The sequence below is a fragment of the Pezoporus flaviventris genome, unplaced genomic scaffold (genome assembly GCF_033815535.1).
Source record: "Pezoporus flaviventris isolate CSIRO_AGI_PZ_B2104156 unplaced genomic scaffold, CSIRO_AGI_Pfla_v1 ptg000036l, whole genome shotgun sequence".
In the NCBI taxonomy this organism is placed as follows: Eukaryota; Metazoa; Chordata; class Aves; order Psittaciformes; family Psittacidae; genus Pezoporus; species Pezoporus flaviventris.
In genome coordinates this window covers 3,338,826-3,362,802 of record NW_026892584.1, presented here as the reverse complement: position 1 = coordinate 3,362,802, position 23,977 = coordinate 3,338,826, and the positions used below count along the sequence as shown (strand labels likewise).

The window sequence follows — 23,977 nt, the reverse complement described above, 5'->3', positions numbered from 1 at the left end:
GTGTAGATTAAAGTAAAGGGAACATCTGCTCTTTGAACAGCTCCAATGAGCCTTGTTTTGTTTTGCTGCAACTACCTGGCTTTTTCCACTTCAGATTTCAGGTGTATGTCCATTACTCAAAAAGCTACCTCCTTGCTTGTGATGTTTTTCTAATCCCATTTCAGAGCATGACTTTTTTTCATTATTCTTCATTTTCTAAGACTAGGTTCCAGATCTACTCATAAAAATGCTCATAATTTTGGAATTTGTCGTGCTATTACTCATACGAATTAAGATGCATCACTACGACCCGCCTTGTGGTTTATGTGACATTAATGTCAGTACCCTCACTCTTTCACAGAATCATAAATTTCACAAAGTAAGTTAATTGCAAAGATATGAAGAGCCTGATACTTACCCACATCAAAGCATTCTTAATCAGATTCGATTTCTTGGGTTGTATAGACCACAGATGATTTTGTTTTGTTGAGTTTTCAGGTTTTTTTGAGAGATCCAGTAGAAATCAAGGATACAAATTTGAAATCCCATCTAGAACTGCAGGTATTAATATTCATTTTGTCAGCTGACAACACAACCTTCATGATAATTCGTTCAAAAGGTCCGAGTGACGTGTTTGCGAGCTCAGAGGAGTTACCATATTGGCTCACTTTTACGTGTGCTTCTCGATGTCAGAAAATGTTAACTTTCAGATGACTTAGTTGGCAAAATCCTCCCACTTCTGAGAGGCCAAAGTGGTCCTGTTCTGGTTTCAGCTGGGATGTAGTTAATTTTCTCTCTAGCAGCTGGCGTAGTGCTGTGCTTTGGCTTTAGTCTGAGAACAATGCTGATAACACACCAATGTTTTAGCTGTTGTTGAGTAGCACTTACCGCAATCAAGGACTTTACAGTTTCATGCTCTCCTGATGAGGAGGGTGTCCTGGGTTCAGCAGTAGCAGTCATGTTTCTTCTTCTTGGTAGCTGGTGCAGTGCAGTGTTTTGACTTTCGGCCTGGGAACAGAGCTGATAGCGATGTTTTGGTTTGGCCAAGGACTTTGTGAGCCTCATGCTCTGCCAGGGAGGAAGGGAAGCCGGGAGGAAGCAGAGACAGGACACCTGACCCAAACTGACCAAAGAGGTATTCCATACCACAGCACGTCATGGCCAGGATGTAACTGGGAGTGAGCCGGAAGGGCTGGGAGACTGCAGGGTTGGAGGAGGTATCGGTCGGTGTTTGGTCGGGCTGAGGGGGGCGAGTTATCGGTCGGCTGGTGCTGAGGTGTTGTACTCTCTTCCCTTGTTATTTCCTTTATCATTATTATCATTGGTGGTAGCAGTAGTGATCTGTGTTATACCTTAGTTACTAAACTGTTCTTATCTCAACCCGTGGGAGTTGCATTCTTTTCGATTTTCCTCTCCGTCCCTCCGGGAGTAGGGGGAGGGAAAGAAGGGGGGGGGAGGTGAGTGAACGAGTTACCTGACTGGGTTTAAACCACGACAGAGGGGCATGAGAAGCTGGGGGGAAGCAGAGACAGGACACCTGACCCAGACTAGCCAAAGGGGTATTCCATACCACAGCACGTCATGCCCAGTACAGAAACTGGGGGGAGTTACCCGGAAGGCCCAGATCATTGCTCAGGTCAGGCTGGGCATTGATTAGCGGGTGGTGAGCAATTGTATTGTGTATCACTTATGTTTATTGGGGTTTATTCCTCTCTTTTTCCTTTTTGTCATGATTATTATTATATTTTACTGTTGTTTTAACTATTAAATCGTCCTTATCTCAACCCACAGCTTTTGCATTATTCTTTCTCCCCATTCCAGTGGGGCAAGTTGGGGGCACTGAATGGCTGCGTGGTGCTTTGTTGACAGCTGGGGTTAAATCATAACAAGTCCACGTAGACCTGGAGATTTCTAATTTTTGACAGCTTGGATAACTTTACAAGTACCCAACTCCTTTGTAGTGGCAGCAGTATTCATAAGAAATAGGCACCGTGTCTGCTTGGGCACATAAAATCAGTAATTCACCTCTGAGAAATCTCTAAAAAAAGAGCCCCAAGTTTTTGCCTGCATATACCAAAGAGTAGTATGTAATTGTTGTTAGAGGTCATGACTGCCACTAAAAACCAGTTCACCCACTGTGGTGAACTCAGATACTGACAAACCCTGCCCATGGAGCACAGTTAGGACTTCTGGTCTTGTGGATGACAGAGCATTTGCAAAAATGTTTTACAACCAAAGACTTCAGGACCCAAGTTTAGATACTCTTTCATCTCAGTTAGAGAAGTATATGATCACTATATGGGCCATGTAGCTAACAGGTGGACCATTTACCAGATTTTTAAATCATTGATCAGAATTGATATGCGTCTGAGGCATGCTGTAGGATAATCATAGAGTAGTTACTTAATTCCTTGGCATTCTTCTCATCCCTGCTTCTTCGTATCACCCTTCTCAAACTGAAGTTTTGTCATTTTATGTTCTAAAAGCTTTATGGTTCTTGCCCTCACTTTGGATCTTGCATCCTACATATTTATCATTTACTGGTCTAATGGATAAATAGAGCAGTAAGGGGCAAATTGACCTGCCTGAGAAAGAAAAGCAATACATTGCTACCTATGTAATTGCTGTCCAATTTCCCAGAATCTCACATTTTTTTTGTATTTATTGTTCTTCTGATTAGTAAGCAAGAAATCTGCAAGTGTAACTATAAAGCCTGTCTTTCTCTCACAGGTACTGGTACTGTCCAACATCAAAAGACTGGTGGAATAGGAGTAAGGAATATTTTAAGGGAAGAAAAAACAAATAATTTTTGATGGAAGAACTATCTGTATAATTCAATTTTAGTTAATGCAACTATATGGCTACATGAGCCAGCTATTTCCCTAGGCTTTCCCAATAATCACTGGAGACAAAGGTTCCTCTGCAGGAACACTGAGTCTACCTACTGCAGCTCATGAACGCTGCCTTTTCAAATATAAAACCAATTATCAGACTAAATAATTATGAGGTGTTAACAGATGCTAATTAGACATCACTCTAATCTTTAGCATCTATTAATAGATGCTAATATTAATAGACATCAGTCCAAGCTTTAGATATGAAAAGTGTCAACACAATGTCACCAATAAGTAAAACACAAAAATGTTACCCTGGTCATCATTTAAACGTATTTTCTACAGCAAATGTTTCACCAACACAAAAGTGCCAATTCTGACTAAACTTCAGTTTAATCACTTTGTTAAGAGGTTTTATTTAAGTGCATAGGGAACATTACAAATTCCCTGACAGAATTCCAGTACTACAGACAAGACTGATGATTTTTAGGGCTTTTTTTGGTACTTCTTTTTTCACCATGGAGTTAGCCCACACCAGGCAGATGATTCTGGTGTACTTCATACAGTTTAAAAACTTTTCTTGTAAGATGGAATCTTTCAGCTTCTCCGTATTCTTTCAAGACCACAAATGCCATAGATTGATATGAGTGATTATAGAGTGATGGATTATATGTGTAATTAAGGAGTATCACTATGCTGTTTATATTATTTATTATACTAAAAATCTATGAAAAGGAGGGTTTTTTCCTTACACTGTTTATGAAAGGGCAGGTGTATCTTTTAATATCAAGTTAACAGCTGTTTGAGAACATGCCACCACTATTGATTCTCTGAAGTAATTACCAGTTGTAAAGCTGATGGAAAGAACAAAAGCTTTAATCTCAAAGCCATTTAAATATTGATATTTTTATTTAACACCTGTAATCTATTACAAACAAGTTTTTATCTTTAAACTGAATGTCTTCATTTAAAGTAGTAAAATATACTATAGGAAATGCTTCAGAATACTTTAAATCCTTAGAAAATGGGCAGAAATGCAGAGTGGAAAGAAAACCAGATTACATGCAATGGGACAAGTGGTCATGTTTTCCCTCCTGGTGACAATGCAACTTGGCTCTGCAGCTCAAAGTTTTGAAGTGTTGGCTACTACCAAAGGGAGCTATTGAACTGTGCTGAGCCTCAACTTCTGCAGGGCATGAGGACCCTGCAAATTAAAACTCAAGCTGAGCACTGAGAGTCACAGGGGCTGGAAATCTAGGGACTCTGCCGTCCCTTAAATGCTCTGCATCATCTCAGGCATCAGGTCTCAAGCAGGCCTCTTTCCACTGCCCAGCTGTCAGTTCTTACTCCTCTTGCAGCACGACAGGCCATCTTCTTCCCCATAAATGAACAGGGTCCCACACAGGAAAAATACATCCTATTTGTATCTACCATTTTGCTAGTTTTCAAGAGGCGGGCAATGGAGGAGAACTAAACGAGAAGCAACTCAGAAGTTAAACTGAGCTACTCAAACAGCATGTGACAGTACCACAGTTCCAGCTGATCTGGCATGCCTAAGTGGGTTACAGTGGGTGAAAAGAAAAAACACACTACCTCAGAATCTAGGGTGCAAGAAGTTTGAGTCTAAAGGCTCAGCAGTAGGCAAGTTTTGGGTTGCTAGAGGACTCCCAAACAGTGCTTAGATACTAGTTATATTTCACATTACTATTAGAAATAAACTAAGCAGTTCTGACCTAGTTCCTCATTGTGACAAATTAAAATAGCAGTACACCAAATCATATCTAAGAAAAAGGTAAGTGTAATGCATCACAGATGTGGTGATGTACTCAGGTTTTTGCTTTTGTTTTGCAGACGCAAGGCACTGCAGTTGTATGGATAGCTGGTAAACTGAAGACAAAAGATGTAGAACTTCTTCTGGCATAGTTTAACTCTTCAGATACGGGGTAAGAACAGCTTTATTTCAGTCAGATCTACTGCCTGGATTTGTATAATAGAATATATGCCATTTCTGAATTTTAGCCCTATTATCAAACTGGGGCGCTAATAGTGCATGCTTTTTTGACTGTTACTGGTAAGTTATTTTATCCAGATCTATTAAAAGCCTTCAGCTAATATAAACTAACACTCACCTGTCAGAGGCAAATTACTGGACACAAAGCAGCAGCAGTAGGAATGAAGTGAAATTCCAGTCTCTGTTAGATAGCTCTGTAGCAGAGATGTTTTGCATTGCCTCTTTCAGCTTTAGACATACATGCTTTTCCTTATCAGCCTTCATCTCTATGTAGCTTCTAACACCCATTTACTTCATAAATACCTATGTCTTAAATATGTAATTTTTGCAGTTCTAATAACAGTTCATTCCATCTTTGCAGTCCCCAGTCTTAGTTCTGTGAAATCTTCCATGAGACATCAGGCAAAAAATGCCACATACAACACTGCCAGGATTCTTAATGAATAGAAAGCATGAGCTAATCAAACTGCACAATATATCTGCCACCCTATTTGCAACTGTCATCTTTTGAATGTAGAAACCCCCTCATTTCTGGTGCTGCTGCTCTCCCTTAAGTTCTGTAAGAAATTACCCTGATAAAGCCCTCCTCACACAAAAGGGATGTAAGTACCTTATAACGAAGGGTACTAGGCAGCGTTTACATAGATTCTGCTCTCTCCTCCACTACTTAGAGTAAGAGGAGTTTGATCAAAGTTCAAGTACTATACATCCACTGCCACTATAGATACTGCTATGGCAGCAGCAAAGCAGTGAGCAATCCTTACATATATATTCAGTAAACCAAAAACTTAAATGTATGTCAGCTTAGTAGTAAATATCATTACTTTGTTTCTCCTCAACAGAAAAGCTGTAGTTAATAGAAAAGTTTATGTTTATATTTGAATTTCTAAAACATTCTTAGAGATTTGTAGCACATCAAGGTCCTTCTGTGCTTACAAAACAGTAATTCTTGCCCCATTAAGCTTTCCACTCTGAGGTCAAAAAAGCTTTCTTGTCATGAGAACATACAGTGAAGATTGTCAAAGGTAGCAATATTCAAGCAGCGACATATTAGCTTGGGACAAAGCCGGAGCTAATCAAAAGTCCAGAGACCATATTAAGTCCTATAGTCATATACGCCTGTGGAATACCTTGATGATACATATAGCTGGGTGTTACGACAGTCTCAAAATAATCTTAAAAATTAATTAATTACCCTTTAAAAAATGCCATATTATCAGTTGTATCATTTGTGATACGCAAGACTAAATCTGCAGTCCTCATAGCAAGTCTAGAGAGAAGAGTAAGTCTCAAGACTACTGATGTAACTAGAAAACTATACAACCCTGTATTTTTTTGTCTAGCAGCAGCAGTCATTTCTATTTCTCCATCTTCACATTCCAAAGGGTCAGATTTCAGTACATAATACTCAGCCCATATATAGAGCAGTAAGGGGCAAACTGACCCGCCTGAGAAAGAAAAGCAGTACACTGCTACCTATGTAACTGCTGTTCAGTTTCCCACAATATCATAAAATCGTTTCAATTTCTCAAATCTTCACATTCCAAAGGGTCAGATTGCAGTACATAATACTCAGCCCATGCCATCAGTATAAGTAAGTAAGAACAACTTATTCAGAGGATTCAATTACTGGGCATTCTGCTTCTTTCTTCTAGCGCATCTCACAACTTCATCTTTTTCCCCCATAATTAACCTGAGACAAGCATCATGGCCATGAATTATCTGAAGAAAGTTCTCCCAGGGACACATGTCCATCCTGAGGTTCTTGTTTACATCATTTGCCTATTATTTTACTCAGCCAGCTAGAAAGATTCAACCTTCTTTTTCGAGCTCATTTAAAGCGTGGCAATGACCAAAAAGAAACAAAAGCTTTCTTGAGATCAAGATCTCCGAATCTCCTTCACCTTCCCTCAGAGCTTAACTTCATAATTTACCTGCCTTCTTTCAAGCCAGTATCTTGACATATGCAATACACATGATCTTCTCATTTGACTCTGTTGCCTACCTATAACCTTTTGGCGGCAGACTTTGAACATTTGTTACCATGAAGGATTTCCTGCTCCTAATATAAATGTTTTAGTGTAACTGACAGATCTAATGTCTGCATGAATATGCCACGCTACTCCAACACCACTTTCCTTATTCCTCTCGAGACACATAGCACAAGACTACATTTGGAAGTAGCAGCTACCCCGTTCACTGAAGGAACTGTTTACTTTGTCATTCAGAACATAGTTCATACTTTCGCATCTAACAGAAAATAATGTTGGAGGACAGGTGAAAGAGCACCAAGCATCCTCATATGCAAATTCAAGCCTAACATAACCATTAACCTGCACCTAGTTTTATGATGAAAGCCTAGTTCTGATATACTCTGTTCTACACTGTAATTGGAGACTTGCACTACGCATGCATTACCACATGGAGAAAGCTTCCTCCAGAGCTGAGCCATCTCAAAGGCAGGGGCAGGAGGTTCCATATGCAATGTGCTACCTGTAAGCCACTGGTCTCTGGACTTAGCACAAAGTCAAGGGCAGTTTGTTCTTCCGGCAGAGGCTGGGAAGTTCCTAGAGAACCACCCGGATGAGTGTACTTCACCTGGACTATTTTCAGAATTCATTAGACCACTCCTTAGAACATCTGGAGGCCTGTTCCACCACATCAGAGACCTTCCTTTCTCATACAGGATGTCAGGATGGTTTACATCTGTGCAACACCAAATTCAAAAATGTTCTTGAGGACAGCACTGATGGCAGTTGCTGAAGCAACTAGGTTTCACCACTGAACTGAGAAGAATTTAATGCAGCATGCAGAAGCACAGCAGTTAATAGATTAACAGCATCAGCACAAGCTTACAGATGAACCACTGCCATTCCATCACTTCCAGTGGAAGCCAATAGTGTTGATTCAATAATTACAAATTCTTGCCTCAGTTTCTGGGAAGTTATAAACACATCAGCAAAAAGGCTCAAGTAGTTGGACTACGATGGAAACAGAGAAATATTCTTTAACAGAAGGTGAAGTTGGTCTCGGAAACCAGAGACACCAGTTCCTTCTCCCATCATGTTACACTCAGGCCGGCTAGAGACCACTGAGAGTGTCTACACATGTAGGTATGGGACCTTCAAAATATTTTATACTTACTGAAGCACTCCAGAATGGGCTATACCATAGGCACAACTACCTCTTGCTTCTTCCTAATATTCTATAGTTCAGGGAATTCAGGAAACGCACCATACACACTGCAGTTACACATGTTAAGAAGAGAATATACCCTACCTATTGATGTGTGCACATACAAGTGACTACCTATACTATACAGCTTAGTTAAAAACTGTCTTAAGTGCTTGGACACAGCAATCAATATGAATTATGTATGGATCACATAAATTACACACTTAAAACAATTTAAATATCGTGAAGTCACCACCACTTCTGAGTTCAATTACTTGTTTTCAGAGTACTTCAAAATAGACAGTATTGAGAAGAGCTACACACTTCCTCAGCCCTTTTACCTTTTTAAGCTATTTAATTCCAAACAGACCCTGCAGAAAGAATAGGACCCCAAAATCCCGTGAACATCTCGTAATTCTTAGTTACTACATTTTCTCATTTGAATGTTGGCTGATGAATATGCACAGTCCCCCTGCTGCGCATACTGATCAAAAGCAAAACCCTTCTAAATAAAAAGCACGTGTCAGAACAACAGCTTAGCAGTGACTACAGAACAACCACTCTCTTTAACAAGTACAGCACTAACAAGTCTTTCTGGAAAGATAAAGCAGGAAAAGTATTCTGGAGAAGTCTGGCAAAAACAAGGTCACTTGAGTTTCAGCAGACACTCAGTAGGTTTATCTTAGCAATCTTGTGCCGCTGTCTGATACAAATACCAGCAGAAGACAGTCCACATCTTTCCTGATGATCTGGATGATGGGGTCGAGTACACCCTCAGTAGATTTGCAGACAAAACCAAGTTGGGTGGGAGTATTGATCTGCTGGAGGATAGGAAGGCTCTGCAGAGGGATCTGGACAAGCTGGATCCATGGGCTGTGGCAAACTGTATGACGTTCAACAAGGCGCAGTGCCGGGTCCTGCACTTTGGCCACAACAACCCATGCAACGCTCCAGGCTTGGGGCAGAGTGGATGGAAAGCTGCTCACTGAAAAGCACCTGGAGGTGCAGATTGACGGAGCTGAACAGAAGCCAGCTTGTGCCCAAGCAGCCAAGAAGGAGATACAGGCCAGGATGCTGTTCAGCAATACTGTGGCTCTCAGGATTACGGACAAGACCTGTACTTGGCACTGGTGAGACTCCACCTCAAGTCCTCTTTTCAGTTCTGGGACCCTCACTACAAGAAAGACATTGAGGTGCTTGAATGGGTCCAGAGAAGGTCCACAGAACTGATGAAGGGTGTGAGGCACAAGTCTGGTGAGGAACAGCTGAGGAAACTGAGGGTGTTTAGTCTGGTGAAGAGAAAGCTCAGGGAGACCTTATCACTCTACAACTACCAGAAAGGAGGTTGTAGCAAGGTGGAGGTTCGTCTCTTCTCCCAAGTAACAGGTGATAAGACAAGAGGTAACAGCCTCAAGCTGTGCCAGGGGAGGTTTAGATTGGGTATTAGGAATTTCTTCTCCAAAAGGGTGATCAGGCTTTGGAACAGGCTGCCCAGGGAAGTGGTGGAATCACCATCTCTGGAAGTGTTAAAAAACTGTGTAGTTGAGGCCCTCAGTGATAAAATTTAGAGATGGTCTTGGCAGCTCCAGGGTAATGGTTAGACTTGATGATCTTGAAGTTGATTTCCAACCTAGTTGATTCTATGAATGAGATTCTTTGAACTATCCTGTTGTCTTCTCAGTGACTACCTGTGAACTCAGTGAACAGGGGGAATGCTTGATTAATTAATGTTAGTCAAGAAGATGGTTTACAATTTTACTTAAGTAGAATAATCTTGCTATAAAATCAAGTACAACACTTACACTTGAAGAAGTTTAACTGGTTAATAGGGCATGAATCATGAACTCTGCCAGGTAACAGAGACATGGGTCTGAAGAGGCAATGAGCCTCTTGCAATGAACTCTTGCTTGAGTAGAAGAATTTTACCAGAAGAGTGCTGAGAGATAAATCCACTGCCCTCATCAACTGACATTTTTATGCTTTTATGCATTTATTCCATCTTCCTCAGTTTCAAGTGACTGAGCCTCTATGCACTTCAAAGAGCACTGTGAAATGTGCAACGCTAGGAAGTCAAACCTGTACAAAGGTATTGGACTTTAGTCCATCTCACAAATGCATTAAAATACCTTTTGATAAAGATGACGCAAATTCCATTACATGCAAGTAAAATTTGATTAAACAGGTTGGGTAGCACAGCCATTTAGAAGAACTCTCCACCTATGTTCAAACCTTTGTAAGCCTACCTGAGCAGCATAAAGTGTTACTAAAAGATAGCAAAGGGTGTGTACACCCCCCCTCATCTGCCATAAAACCTTCAAAACACACCTCCAAAGCTTTCTCTTCAAGTTCAGGATTCCCATACAAGTAATAATAAAGTTAGCAGGTAAAAGACATCCTACATCTCCTCAGAACAAACTCACACTACATCGAATCTAGGTCACATCCCAGGCTTAAATTCTGCCCCCCTCACAAGCTGTTAAAACCAACAATAATTGCAATAGTACATGAATAACCTTTGAATAGTACAGGAATTAGCATTAGGTAAGCCAACCCAGTTTACCTCTATTGCACCCTTTAATTAGAAGGCAAACTACACTGAAAGGTGAATTCCACTCACCACGACTACTCACACCTCCACTCAACTGGTATTACCTATCAGGAATGGAGGCAACTGGGACAAAAATCTCTCCCTTTTCAATTTTGATTATTTTTATTATTCAGTTCTGAGATTATTAACTGGATAGCGGATGGATGCGACCATTCATTAGCAGAAGGAAGGACAACATACTAGAGGACTGTGCTGAAATGCAGGCAACAGGGTGAAAGAGTTTCAAGTCATTTGCTCCTAGTATCTCCATCACTTTTAAGGGCTATGTAGCTAGATAATTCAACTTGTTTGCAAGGGACAAATAGCTCCACTGGAAAGGACAAAAGTTTTGCTCCTTACAAGAGTCACTTCTGTAGGCCAACACACTGCTTTCCTGTATTTGGAATTTCTAATTGGATTGCAATTCATATGGTGAAATGAATGGTTTTGTTTCCAAACCTGCTTGCTCAATAACAGATCAGAAAGTGGTAAGAGGACAGCTGCCAACCTTAAAGCTAATACATAAAATATTTTTGGTCAAGCTGATCTGGAAGTAATTCTGAACTGAAGTAAAAAAGCAACTTAGAAACCGATTAGATTTCATCACCTATGAAGAACAAAGAAAAGGACAACCAGAGTTACCAGTTCCACCTGTGATATTGTGGGTTTTTCCCCCCTTCAAATTTCAAACAACTTCCCAGTTTGCAACGATGAGTGGCACTGAAATTTAATGTAGAAAATGCAAGAGGAAGCAATAAGGGCAATGCCATTATACATATGTAGGTTTTGTTTGTTTATTATTTCTGTATGCAATGTAATGTTTAGGCACGTTGCTCGGGATGCCTTCTAAAATAAATCATTGGCCATTGTTTAGAGTATCCTTTTGGCTTTAAATACTGGTCAGGAAAACAAATGATGTAAAAAATAAATGAATATAACTATTACAGAAACAAAAAAAATGATTTGCATCTAAAAGTGCAGGAGGCGAAGTACTTTAACCCTTTCACCAGACAAGGTGGCAATACACACTATATTGCTTCTGTTTGTTTGAGAAGGCTGTTGGAATTTTATACTGACATAGAAAATTATAAATTACACAGAATTAGTTTCCATAATCACTATATATATATACACAAACCAGCTGAGAAAAAACTGGTTTAGAACATACAAATGAAAGCCTCACACAGATCAGTACAGTGAAAGTAACAATTAACATGCTCTGCTGCCAAAATTTGTATTAAAAACACTATATACTTTCAAAATGCATGTACTGTAATTGCATTAGCAGCACAGGCATTTCATTTATTTGACTTGTCTAAAAGGTTTATAGCGTTTTAAATACGCAGATTGTTCTGAAATGTTCCATTGGATAATGCTTGGTATTAAACTAAATCTTGGTGAATGGGTTAAAAGGCAGGTGAATCACAAACACAACAAGCCATGTGCATTTCAAATATTCTAGTGTTTCACCTGTAAGGTATTGTTTCAAGCAAACAAGACTTAACAGAACATATGGCTTTACAGTAACATCAATTTGTCAACTAAGTTGTAGCAATAAATACTTAAAATCTCTACCAATAGACTTACATTTTTGATCTGTTCTGAACAATACAGAAAACAATTACCGATTAAAAAACCTCTTGTAAAATGTTGAACACCAAAAAATTCTTATGTAAATCACTTTTGTAAGCTAGACCAACCAAAATAACATTTATAGGGCATTTCAGTTTCAGAAGAAACATGAATTAATTTTTTTCTTTTCTTTTTACAAGGTGAAAAATGTATGAAAACTGCTAAATACTTTGGTCACACTAATCATCAAATAGTAATGTCTCAAATACATTAGATTTGTGTATTCACTTTTTTTATAAAACTATTCTTACAGCCATTTTAACTATAGTAACACTACTGTCATCATTACGTGGGTAGCAGGATCTTATTTCACAGGCCACCCATTATTTAGAACAATACAATATAAACATACGCAAAAATTATTGGTATTTCTCAATGTGCAATATTTTTACACTTATGAATTTCTGTACAATGTCTTAAAATCTAGAATATAAATGTTGCTGGTCCTGATCCCTTGCGAAATTAGTGCAGCAGTGACTGGCTTCAACAGGGTCTAGATGAAATCCTCAAAGAAACACTCAAACACCTGGATATCAGTTCATTTTCTTCAGCCAAGGTAGCAGACATCACACATCATACAGGGCCATTAACAGATGCCTCTCCTAAATGGGTGTGCTGATCAGTCCTAAGAGGCCAAAAAAAAGATGTAAGTATACAAAAGAAAGACTCAAAACAAATTTGGGTTAGGCGCAAAAAATTCTCCCCACAAAACAAGCACCCCAGATCATGTGTAGCATGACCCTTGAGCTGGAGCATTATCTTATTATTAGCTTAGGCTTCCTCTCATCCCATTTATTTTCTGAAGTCCCCATCGCCTAATTAAGCATAGCGCTTTAATTAACTAAGCACACCTCTGCAGAGTGTTTGGTCTTTATTAACTGAGCTACTAAGTGATCTCCAGACATGTGATACCTCCCCAAGAGAGGCACTGATAAAAAGCACATTTATGATAGTTCTCCAAATCTTATTCCAAAGTAAAATGTAATACCAGGAGTATTTAAGGTTGCATTTCAACATAAGCAGCTAAGACAACAGGAAAAACAACAGTGTCTTCAGAAAACCCAAAATCCTGCTTTAGTTCCTAATCTAATCTACAAACTGCTATTTCACAAGTACTTTGAATGTCAATCCATTAGCAAGAAAAGTTCAGAAGTATTGAGGAAAATAAGGAGCAAACCTGCAGAAGTGAAAACAACAACAGGATATACATTTCTAGATAAGTCAAACATGGGCTCAATTGCTCCAGACTAACACAAAGATTAAATCAGTAGTGCATGAAAATACTAATTGTAAGCAAGAAAGGCAAAAAAATTTCAACTTCCATTCAGTACAGTCTGCTGAATACATCTGAAGAGTCCCTTATAAAATATAAACCCATTTGGAACTACATATGAGAAAAGTTACCTGTAACTCCTGTTCTCTGATGGTGCACATCACAGAGAAGCCACTCGTGGGTCCGTGCTCTACATGCACATGACCAGCAGGAGTCCCCTAGCTAAGTCTTTGGCTGCTAAGCTCTAAAAGCACTTTTTAAGAAAAATATGTACACATTAGACAAATGACAGAACTAAGACAAAAGTAAACACTTTTTAGAGAAACCAGGAAGGTAAGAAGTAATTGCTGCATGGACAGGAAGTCTGATGGTCCACACAGCAGTAAGTCACTTGTTAACTGGGAAGAAGTTCATGACAGTCCTTCTCCTTGCACAGATTGCTGGCCACCAGCCAAAGACCTACCTAGGTGACTCCTCCCACTAGTCATATAAGCATGGAGCCCCAAAAGCACAATTATAGTTATCTTGGTATTTATACTGCGCTTATATGTGTTTCTGCTGTGACAGCCACCTTTAGAGAAAGCCCTGAAATCCACTGCAGCCAGTGGGACTCGAGGGCAGGAATCCATCGAGATTCCATGCGACTCCAGAGTAACGCAGCCAACTGCCGGCTCCGAGAGACCCCTGTTGGTTCACACAAGCATCTTCACTCAGAAGGCAATCGGCTGGTACCCAATGGCTTCTTCCCTACAACTTGACGCTTACCAGCATTAAAACCACTGTCTTGATAAAAACAGTACCTCCAGATAACAAAGAGGCTGTGAGAGACAGTTTAGGGGTTTCCCACTTTAACCAAGAATATATGGTTGTTTTGGGTTTTTTTCTTATTAGAATCCACTTCTTGATTAAATTCATGGGATTTAAGCAGAGCGGGAAGTTCCGTCTTACAGGAGAAGGTAGCAGAGTTTTAGCATAACAGCCAGTACCACTGAGGTAAGACATACTAGCCCATAAACAAGCCTAAAATCCAGAACCTAAATTTGTCAAACATTCTTGCATCTTTCTTAGTTTGCGCACAGTATAACCAGAACATGTAGCTCTTCTGTGTTGTATGCAGAGCTGTACTCAGTATCTTCGCTTACGAATTTTACCCTCACTAGAAATCCAGGCACAGTGCCCATAAAGTCTTCAAAATTATTACTGTCACAGGATTTGTGAGAGAAATACTACATTTTTCTAATAGTTTAAAAGCTGTTGTATTTCTTGACTTTAATAGATTTTAAAAAACATCTAATTAAATACACATTTAGAAAATGTGTATGTATATTCTGAATTCTCATTTTCAGAAACATACCCATTTATGGGCAAAAGTTACTTCTATAATTGCTTCTAATTAAGTAGAATCCTCTCTCCCTTCCGAACATGCTCCTATTCAGAGCATCCTCACCTCCTCAAAAAGAAGGCAGCATACCCAGCTCTGACCCCTCAAGCCCTGCCCTGCAGGAAGAGAAGCAGACCCTACAGATTATTCAAGAGTTTGGTAAATATACACTTAGATTTTCCTACACAGGGTTTTGTTTGAGACAGCACAGTTCCTCTGGGCACCCTTGAACCACATCTCAAGCAGGAAAATGCAGCATACCCCCCTTTGTCTTACCACCAAAAAGCAAGCCTATGGGATTGTGCCCGATGTTCAATAAGCAGTTGGTAGTGCTAGGAAACCAGTGAACTCTTGCCTAGATATTAATTTTAAAGAACTTAGGAATACCTAAATTCCAGAGCAAGGTCTTCATTGATTACTGCCTTCAATGGTCAAAGTCTTCTCACCTACTTTAAAGTCTTGATTGTTTCAGGCTTTTACAATAAAAATGAATCCTGCTCTGACTAAACTCTAGAAAGTAGCTCAGGTATGAGACATCTGCATTAAGCATTTAGAATAATTGGTGATTAACATGTTTCCCTATGTGCATTTGGTTTCAATGAAGCCAGTTTTAAGTTGGGAAGCAAAAAACAACCCAAAAATTCATACTGAATTACTATTCTCAAAGACTGCACTAGCAGTCAGATGCAAAAAAAAAAAAAACAAAAAAAACAACCACCAAAACCAAACCCAACAAACCACAAACCCTTCTTTCCTCCAGTAAGCGTGCTGAGCAATCCAGGCTGCTTCCGTATTTCAGAAAAGTTTTATTTGAAACAAATTATTTATGTATTTCGAAAAATCTTCACATCTACAAGTATTCAGATTAACCTCTGATGAAGACCAGGATACAAACAACAACTGATTCACAATCAAGAAAGCACAGCTTAAGGCATCATTTCCTTTCCATACAGCTGAACTAGTTAGTGGACATCCCCAAACTGTTCTATGGTATAAATCACAGAATAAAAAAAAAAAAAAAAAGGTAGACCTAACTTACACAAATTTTCAGGACAAAGTTAATCTTATTCCCCTAATATTTTCTTTTAGATCACCATTTTCACAACCGTATCTGTTCACTATTCTAACTTAACAACATATCAAAAAAACAGAACAGGGATATTTACAACACCCTGCAAGACAAACAGTACAAGGCAAATACATTTCTGACAACTCAAGAGACTTAGAATCAATAGTAAATATAAATTATGAGAATTTTATAAACAGATGCAAGCACATGTTTATATCAAGCCAATAACAAACAGGAATTCATTAATCCCTTTACATCAATCCTATTAGAAAAAGTTGCAAACTGATATTTATAGTATTGAAGGCATCCTTGAATGCAGTTACCTCTGTTCTGGACTGCTGTTAGTAGGCTGCAGAGCTGAAGAAGCCTCTTCTGTAACCTCTGCATTCTCTTCTACTACATATTTACAAGAAGCTTCCTGCGAGGTAGACAATTTTCCTTCCTCACTTAGAAATAAAGAAAGAAGTTATTTAAGTTTACTTGTAGGGAAATTTCAGGCAACAGGAGAAAACTGGGAGACACATCTGTATTTCACATGCAAATGGATTTGAAGTTATGATTGCAACATGAAGATCAAGCACATGGCTCTAGACTTTACAAACACCTACTAATGCACCGGTGTTTATGTCCATTAAAACTTGGCTGGGTAAAAGGTCAGGAAATACAGTGATTACAAATAAAAATAAGAAATAAGGAATGTGTGTGATGCCTGAAGTGGTAACAATCACAATCATGGTCCTTTACTATACATACCGATAGGATTTCAACACTCTGAAGCCAGAAGTATGCAAAAATGGAAGAAAGTATAAAAGAAATCAAGATTCCCTCAGAAACTGGCATTAATAAAGTCTGTCCATGGAACACATCAGCAGAATCATTAACTCATCACCATCTTCATTAATCTCCCTAATAATTCCACAGTGAGATACGATGTATAGGTTATGAGGTACTAAAACTGCAGCCCAGACTATTTAATGAACATCCCCAGGGAGACAAAACCAAACAATTCCGTGAAAAAGCAGTACACTCACACTACAGAGAGCATTACCATGTAACTAGGTAGCCTCAAAAGTAATTAGCAAACACTTGCATTTTGCCTCCAATTCAAAGCTTTTCTGCCCCTATCCTATACACTCCCGCCTCAGCCACACCATCATGAGTGCATTATGATAAAAATTTGACCATATACATGCAAGAGATAGTTGTAAGGTATCTCTGAAGTAGAAACAAACATCAACCTTATACTTCTGTGGCAACAAACCTATTTATGCAAGAAATTATGAACATCTTAAGGCTACTGATTTTTCATCCTATTCTTACATTCCTCTTTTCAACTGATCCTTTAAATTTCTATGAATCCTTTTTCAGCTCGTGCCTCCTTGTATCTGCAGAACCTGCAAGAAACAGCGCTTTGCACTGCAAACTCTCATGAAGATCCAGTTTTCCCCATCTGAGCTCTCCATCTCATTTGCCTTAATGCTCTTTGCACTTATTTGAAATAAATCACTTGCCACCATCACCATCAGAAATGATCTCCTAATTCTTACTTTTTAAAAAGGCATAGTCTCTACTAACATTCTTCACTTTTAAGTCAATTCAGAAACCATATTCTTGGACATTGCAGCTTTGCACAAAAAAAAAAACAAAACAAACAAACCCCAGTGTGCTTATGATGCTTCTCCTCCCCTCAACATTGACTTCAACACCATCTTCTATTGGCAGAAACCTATATAAAACTTAGGTCTGGAAGCATCCACTTTGCCAGGTACACAGGCCAGAGTAGGACCTCCTCTTGCTACTGTCCTGGGTTCAGCAGTAGCAGTCATGTTTTTTCCTTTGTGTTAGCTGGTGCAGTGCTGTGTTTTGACTTCCAGCCTGAGAACAGTGTTGGTGAAGCCGATGTTTTCGGTTGTCGCTAAGTGATGTTTACCCTGACCAAGGACTCTGTGAGGCTCATGCTCTGCCAGGGAGGAGGGGAAGCTGTGAGGAAGCAGAGACGGGGCGCCTGACCCGGGCTAGCCGGGGAGGTATTCCATACCACAGCACGTCATGCCCGGGGTGGGGGGTAACTGGGAGTTACCCGGAAGGACACGGGCTTCCGGGTGGAACTCGCTTTCTTGGCCGGTGGTATCGTATTCTCTTCCCTTGTTATTTTCCCTTATCGGCTTCACCAACACTGTTCTCAAGCTAGAAGTCAAAACACAGCACTGCACCAGCTAACACAAAGGAAAAAACATGACTGCTACTGCTGAACCCAGGACAGCTACTCATCTCTTAATCTAGAATCCTGCCATTATTTTATAAATTTATTCCAAAAGAAACACTACTTTTCTATCCCATTTTTGTTTTGGAGTATTTGGAAGTTGAAAAAAAAAAACACCTGAGCATTGACTCAGTAAGAGACCGCATACCTCTATCACAGTAGAACAGCCTCTGTATTTAATACCTCACCTTTCAGCTTCCTACATTCCCTTAATCTCCCCTTACCAACCAAATCAAGATCCCAGAGTCCAGTGAAAATTGCTACATGTTTTCAAGATGTGACTGGACAGTGCTAGATAATTTCACCTGGGATCCCTTTTCCAGAAAAGGTTGGAGCAGATTATCTTTTGAGATCCCTTCTGACCTGGGCAATTCTATGATACTGCCTCCCTTTGCATCTCTGTATCCTTTCAACTACAAGAATCGATGTGCTAACACCACAGCTCAAGCAGGAACTGGCACTACATGCTGACTCGTCACATTAATTTCTGCACCAGTATCAGAAGTCACAGAACTTCAAAGTGTGGGTGAACTGGTGGTGTTATTTATTGCTTTGATGATCAAAAGGATGGAAGTGAGAGTAACTGAAAGCCATCCAAAACAAACAGTACTTATCTAATAACACTAAGTAAAATGAATTTCAAATAAGAGCAATGAAAGAACAAACACTGGGAATTTTTTTCTATTGAAATGGACTTTTTTTTTTAAACAAGTTTCAAGATACATAATTTCTTTTCAATCTTTAAAGCTAGAATAGGGACAGATACTAGGAAATTATCCTAAAATAATGAGAAGATGGTTGCATGTCAAAATGCTAGTTGTATGTTCCAATTTGTCAAGACTGGGAAAGGGCAGGAATACACCAGCTGAAATTAACACAGGCATAATTATTTTTGCAGGTCAGACTTAGCAGCTTCTGTTTCCCTACATAAAGATTTAATGCTACATAAAAAGCACTTGATCATTAGATTTAAAGTCATAAAATCTGAGTAGGCAAGATGGAAAGGTGCTTTATTCCCTTGAAAGGATCAAATGTTGATATATACAATATGGAATATAACCATATTGTAAGTCAGCTATTTCTGAATCAAGCACTTTGTATCAGAAGATACCAAAATTAAGGAGTTTGTTCTTCTGGTTATTCTAGAATTCTATGTACCATCAGATCCAGAACAGATGTGTTTGCTTTTCTGTTCATGATGTGTAGGCTTTTTAGAAGTAACACTGGCTCCTGTTTTAAACAGGAAACGACTTTAACTAGTCCAGAACAGATTTAACACCATCATCCATACCACCAACACTGATCATCCCAAATGTCTGACAAGTTACTCAAGAGCAGTGCCTGGCTCGCCTTCATCTTCTGTCCTCCATCCTCCTATATGAAAGGGATGGAGTTCCAATCCAAATCAAACAATTCTGTGCAAAATTCAAAAAGCTTAGCTTTGACATGCTATCAACTGCACATTAAAAGAGTAACTGTAAATAAAAAAAAAGAACACAATAATGTGCATTAGGGTCAAAAGTTAGCCAGTCTTCCTCTAATAAACTTCCACTAAAAGCTTGATAAGGAAAGCCTTATGTTATAATAACTACCTGAAAGGAAAATTTCAAAACAAGTACTTTGGAAAAAGGTTTCTAGTTAATGCCCCAGGAATTACCACTTGTAATGAGATTTTTTTTGATGATGTGTAGTGTTCCATCAACAGCGCTTATTTGACAAGGGTGGGAAGACAATAAATTGGTACGCTCACCTTTTGAAAACAGCCGTTTCAGTTTTAGCATCTACAGTAAGGCTCAGTGTCTCCTTCATGCTGCCGTTCATTACTGTTTCAGTTACCTTGTCTGCATTTTCTATATCGTCCTCTCCATCTGAGCTGGCCTCCATGGCAACACTTCCTGGGGCTAGATACACAGAAATAACTTAGTCCATGGCTCATTATCTAATGAGGAAGCATAGAAGTCAATACAACCAGAACGAAATTTTTGCAGTTTTGTACACTTGAATTCTTCCTTACAGAGAAAGGTACCTTTCTGCAAACCCTACTACACACATATATGTATATAGAGAGAAAAAGCTTAAACACCTACAGATGCTTAAGTCAGGTTCCATAACTATTTTTGTTTTTTTGCTACTGCAACAGGTTTGCCTGAACAAGGCTTTAGCACAATTACAGAGATGTATTATTTTTCTGTGCAGTTAAATTTGTTACACAAGCCCATACAGTACAAATGTGACAGGAAGTTTTCAAGTCTTTGGGAAGTCAGACGAGCCTTTGGGAAGTCCAGTCTCCCTGGACTTCTCATCTGCACTTCTCATTCTGTCTGTTATACATGTATAATACATACAAAAAGCTGAAAGCCAAACACGCTAATTAACCAGTTCATAGATGAAGAAAGAATTATTGCATCCATAATGAAGGTAACTTGGAAAGAGATGAGCAGGAAGAGAAAATTTTAACACACAGAGACTACTGGCCTACTGCCACATAGTAGGAGACTAAAGGCTACCTACCAGTCTTCTCAGGCATCAGCTCAGCTAATAAAGCACTGATACAGGTCAGGATATTTTAACAGAAAACACTCAGCTTCTTTTGTAATGCTTTTCTGTTCTTGAGGTGCAGGCTTTTTAGAGGTAAAAGTAACACTGCCCCCTGTTTAAAACAGGGGACTATTCTAACTAACGGTGATCACCCTAAATGTCTGACAAGTTACATTGGCTCTGGTTTTAAATAGGAAATTCTTTGACAAGTCATTTTCATTACCTGTCAGAACAGAAGCAGAGCCAAATGAGAGGTCTCTGAAAACCCAAATTTTAAAGTTCAAGCTCTTTTTGGGTATAAGTCTTAAAAATTAATCTGTTTGCATTTTAGGATACTTACTCTCTAGGTGTGTTGCAAGAGCAGTTACATTTGCACCCAAGGGATCAACTGGGTCTGTGTTTGTTTCCATTTCCACAGGAGAATTACTTCTTAAGGAATCTTTTGAGCTTCAAATACAAAGTAAAAAAAAATTTAGAAACACTTCTAAACAGCAGAATTAAGTGTTCTTAAAACAGTATTTTTAGTTCTGTATCAAACCTATGAGGCCTACAACTTTACTGAAACTGAATGACAGCAAGTTTGTTTGCGGGAGTCATGGGAAGGCATGCTGAACAGAAGTTTAGTAACGCAAAATCCACCAGACCTGAACTGAGTGTGTGTGTTTGCCGATAGGTTTATTTTACCCTTTATTTAGTTTGATTACAAGTAGTAACAGACATGTCCCTGATAAATAAGACCTGGCTCCTTGTAGTGTTTCCAACGTGACATGAAACTGACTTTCTAAATGCACTCTTTACAACTTGAAAGACGGTTCTCTGCTGAGACTGCCAACACAGCTCTCACTGTCCACTACAGAAGTGATTTTTGTAGCATAGCTATGAGTTTTTCATTCTGAAGAAACGCAAAAGACAAGATTTGGCCACTTGAAACACTTTCCACCATTTACAGAATGTCTTTCTAGTCACTAATGTGGCAGCTCCAAGACTTTATTTTCTAAACCCTTAATGCTGTCATCAACATATCTGCCTCAAGCAATAAACTAGTTTACACTGGGGTGTGTGTGTGGGTTGAATAATTCATTTATCTCTAAGCTCTTTAATGCCTAAACAGACAATTAAGAGCCAGATAACAGGAAGAGTCTGATTGGAGAAGGAATCAGTTCTTGACAGCTAGTATTTGGCGACATAAAATCTACACCTATATGATTAAGTATTACACAGCAGACTTTGGTTATGTTTTATGTGGAGTTCAAGCCAAGAATGGAAAGTGTACCATAGGAACTCTCAAACAGTGCAGAACTGCCTAACCTAAGTACCACAGCTATATAACCATGCAAATTTAAAATAAAAGCAAATACTGACAAAAACCCAAACCTATTTGTGTTATCCATGAAACAGAACCATCACAGATACTTTATGACCCTTACATCCAAGATTCAACCCTTCACCGGGCTCAGTTTAAACTAAAAAATTAATTAAAAAAGAAAAAAAAAAATCCAAATTCTGGTCAGAGATCAATATTAAAAGACCCAAACGTTCTTTAAAAACCCTCTAAAACAATGACATATTAGCATTTGCCCATCCTACAGACAGGGGGCCCTTTGGACACTACACACCTTGTATTCCACCAGAACACTATCAACACAGGCTTGGGTGGAGACAGACACCCCAAGGAAACCAAGCTTGCCCTGAATCACTAATATTCTTACCTCAAAGAGGATGCAAACTCAGAAAAGGAAACCCAACCAGTTTCTTTTGCTGGCATAGGTTCTTCAGTACTCCACACATCAGACCCAACAGAATCCAGACTGGCACCATGTGCTGTCTCCATGGGTACATCAAAGTTAGCTGACCAGTTTGGTGCTGAAAAAACAAGTTCATTACGAAGAAATTTAAATAAAGGACATGAGCGCATATACGCCCAACTCGTTGATTCTCTAAATGTACATTCCAAAAAGAGCAGCAAAATTCATAACTAGACTTTAAAGCACATGCAGAAGAATCCTCTTTATACTGTTAAAGATGAATGATTCCCCAAAAGGGAAATTCTGCTAATAAAGCAGAATTTTAAAAATAGTAACTTGGAGTGTTCTGCTAAAACCTGATATAGCTTCTCTGAAGAACAAATCTAATAAACTGTATTAGATCAGAAGTATAATCCCACTTCAGTCTTTAACCTAATAACATTTGTTACAATTTTTCAAAACAGGTATCTTTAACAATAATTAAAAAAAAACCAAACCAAAATCTTAAGAGCGTTTTTGGTTTCCTATGCACATTTTCCTAAACACAGAAAATTATCATGTCAACTTAGACACAGACAGTCTCTAAAATAATTTCTCATGCACTAACACCACTACTAAGTTTCAGAAAAGTTTAAGGCTTTTTACAACCTAAAATACTTATTTGGATTTTAAATTTTGGAGTAACTTAACAGCATCTAATTTAGGATAGGTCAATTCAAAAATACTTCACCTACCCAAGGGAAACATTTTTGTTAACACTTACATACAAAAAACCAGGCTGTAAAGGAAGCTCTGACTAGCAATTAGAAATTCCAGCCCAGACAGATATGGGAGGAGACCCACATGGATCAAAACTTGTTTGACACACAGATGCCAACGACACCAATCTGACAAAAGAAAAGAAAACCCTTAACTTTTCCTTCTATTTTAATGCAATTCCTTACAGTCTAGATAAACACAGGGTTTTTACCTACTGATGTTGCCAGTTTAACTAATGCCAATTTAGTCCTCTGCAAATTTAACATGGAAACTTTAAAACCAGTTACCTCAGTTAAGTTTCCACATAAGAGTCTACTGACTCACATCTTTCATTCACATATGAAACCAAACCAATGCAAATTCACTTGGCTTTATGTAGGAAGTCTTTCAGAGAGCATTCTTAGATGAAAAGTTGGTCTGAAAGGCTTCCAGTAAAAATAACAAGGTTTTAGGTTTGACAATTAACCTATTAGTTTTTGCAGGCATTCAAGATGTATTAATGCTTACATTTCATCCTTCCCTTTCCAATTCTTCCTTCTCCCCCCTCCCCTTTAAAGAGCAGAAACATGCATTTTAGAGAGACTAACTTGACTCAAGACATGTAAGGAATTCAAACTTGACAACAGTTGTTACCCAAAACTACCAAGTCCACCACTAACACTTTATTAAGATAGAATAAAAATGGTAAATGAGGAAGCTACTACAAAATAAGACTGCTAACACTTCTTTAAC

At 38.9% G+C, this 23,977-nt stretch overlaps 1 protein-coding gene and 1 long non-coding RNA gene across 14 annotated transcripts in view; one reads left to right on the top strand and one right to left on the bottom strand.

Moving 5' to 3' along the window:
• The first annotated feature begins 6,176 nt into the window (after nucleotides 1-6,176).
• Nucleotides 6,177-6,547, top strand: LOC133274071 (uncharacterized). The gene is made up of 2 exons (XR_009745019.1): nucleotides 6,177-6,251; nucleotides 6,420-6,547. It is a non-coding gene; the product is annotated as an uncharacterized LOC133274071 (long non-coding RNA).
• A 4,821-nt stretch (nucleotides 6,548-11,368) lies between these two features.
• Nucleotides 11,369-23,977, bottom strand: part of PPP6R3 (protein phosphatase 6 regulatory subunit 3) — a 50,206-nt gene continuing 37,597 nt past the window's right edge. For 7 of the 13 annotated variants that reach the window (XM_061462838.1, XM_061462842.1, XM_061462837.1 and 4 more), the window contains 6 exons: nucleotides 22,451-22,604; nucleotides 21,082-21,188; nucleotides 19,954-20,104; nucleotides 16,694-16,711; nucleotides 16,264-16,386; nucleotides 11,369-12,842 (listed from right to left, as the gene is read on the bottom strand). In XM_061462838.1, coding sequence (XP_061318822.1) covers nucleotides 12,791-12,842; nucleotides 16,264-16,386; nucleotides 16,694-16,711; nucleotides 19,954-20,104; nucleotides 21,082-21,188; nucleotides 22,451-22,604 — 605 coding nt within the window. In that variant the 3' untranslated portion in view covers nucleotides 11,369-12,790. Of the gene's footprint in view, nucleotides 12,843-13,621; nucleotides 13,744-16,263; nucleotides 16,387-16,693; nucleotides 16,712-16,764; nucleotides 16,847-19,953; nucleotides 20,105-21,081; nucleotides 21,189-22,450; nucleotides 22,605-23,249; nucleotides 23,374-23,977 lie in introns of those variants that run through there. The other 6 variants (XM_061462843.1, XM_061462839.1, XM_061462845.1 and 3 more) reach the window with 4 other exon arrangements.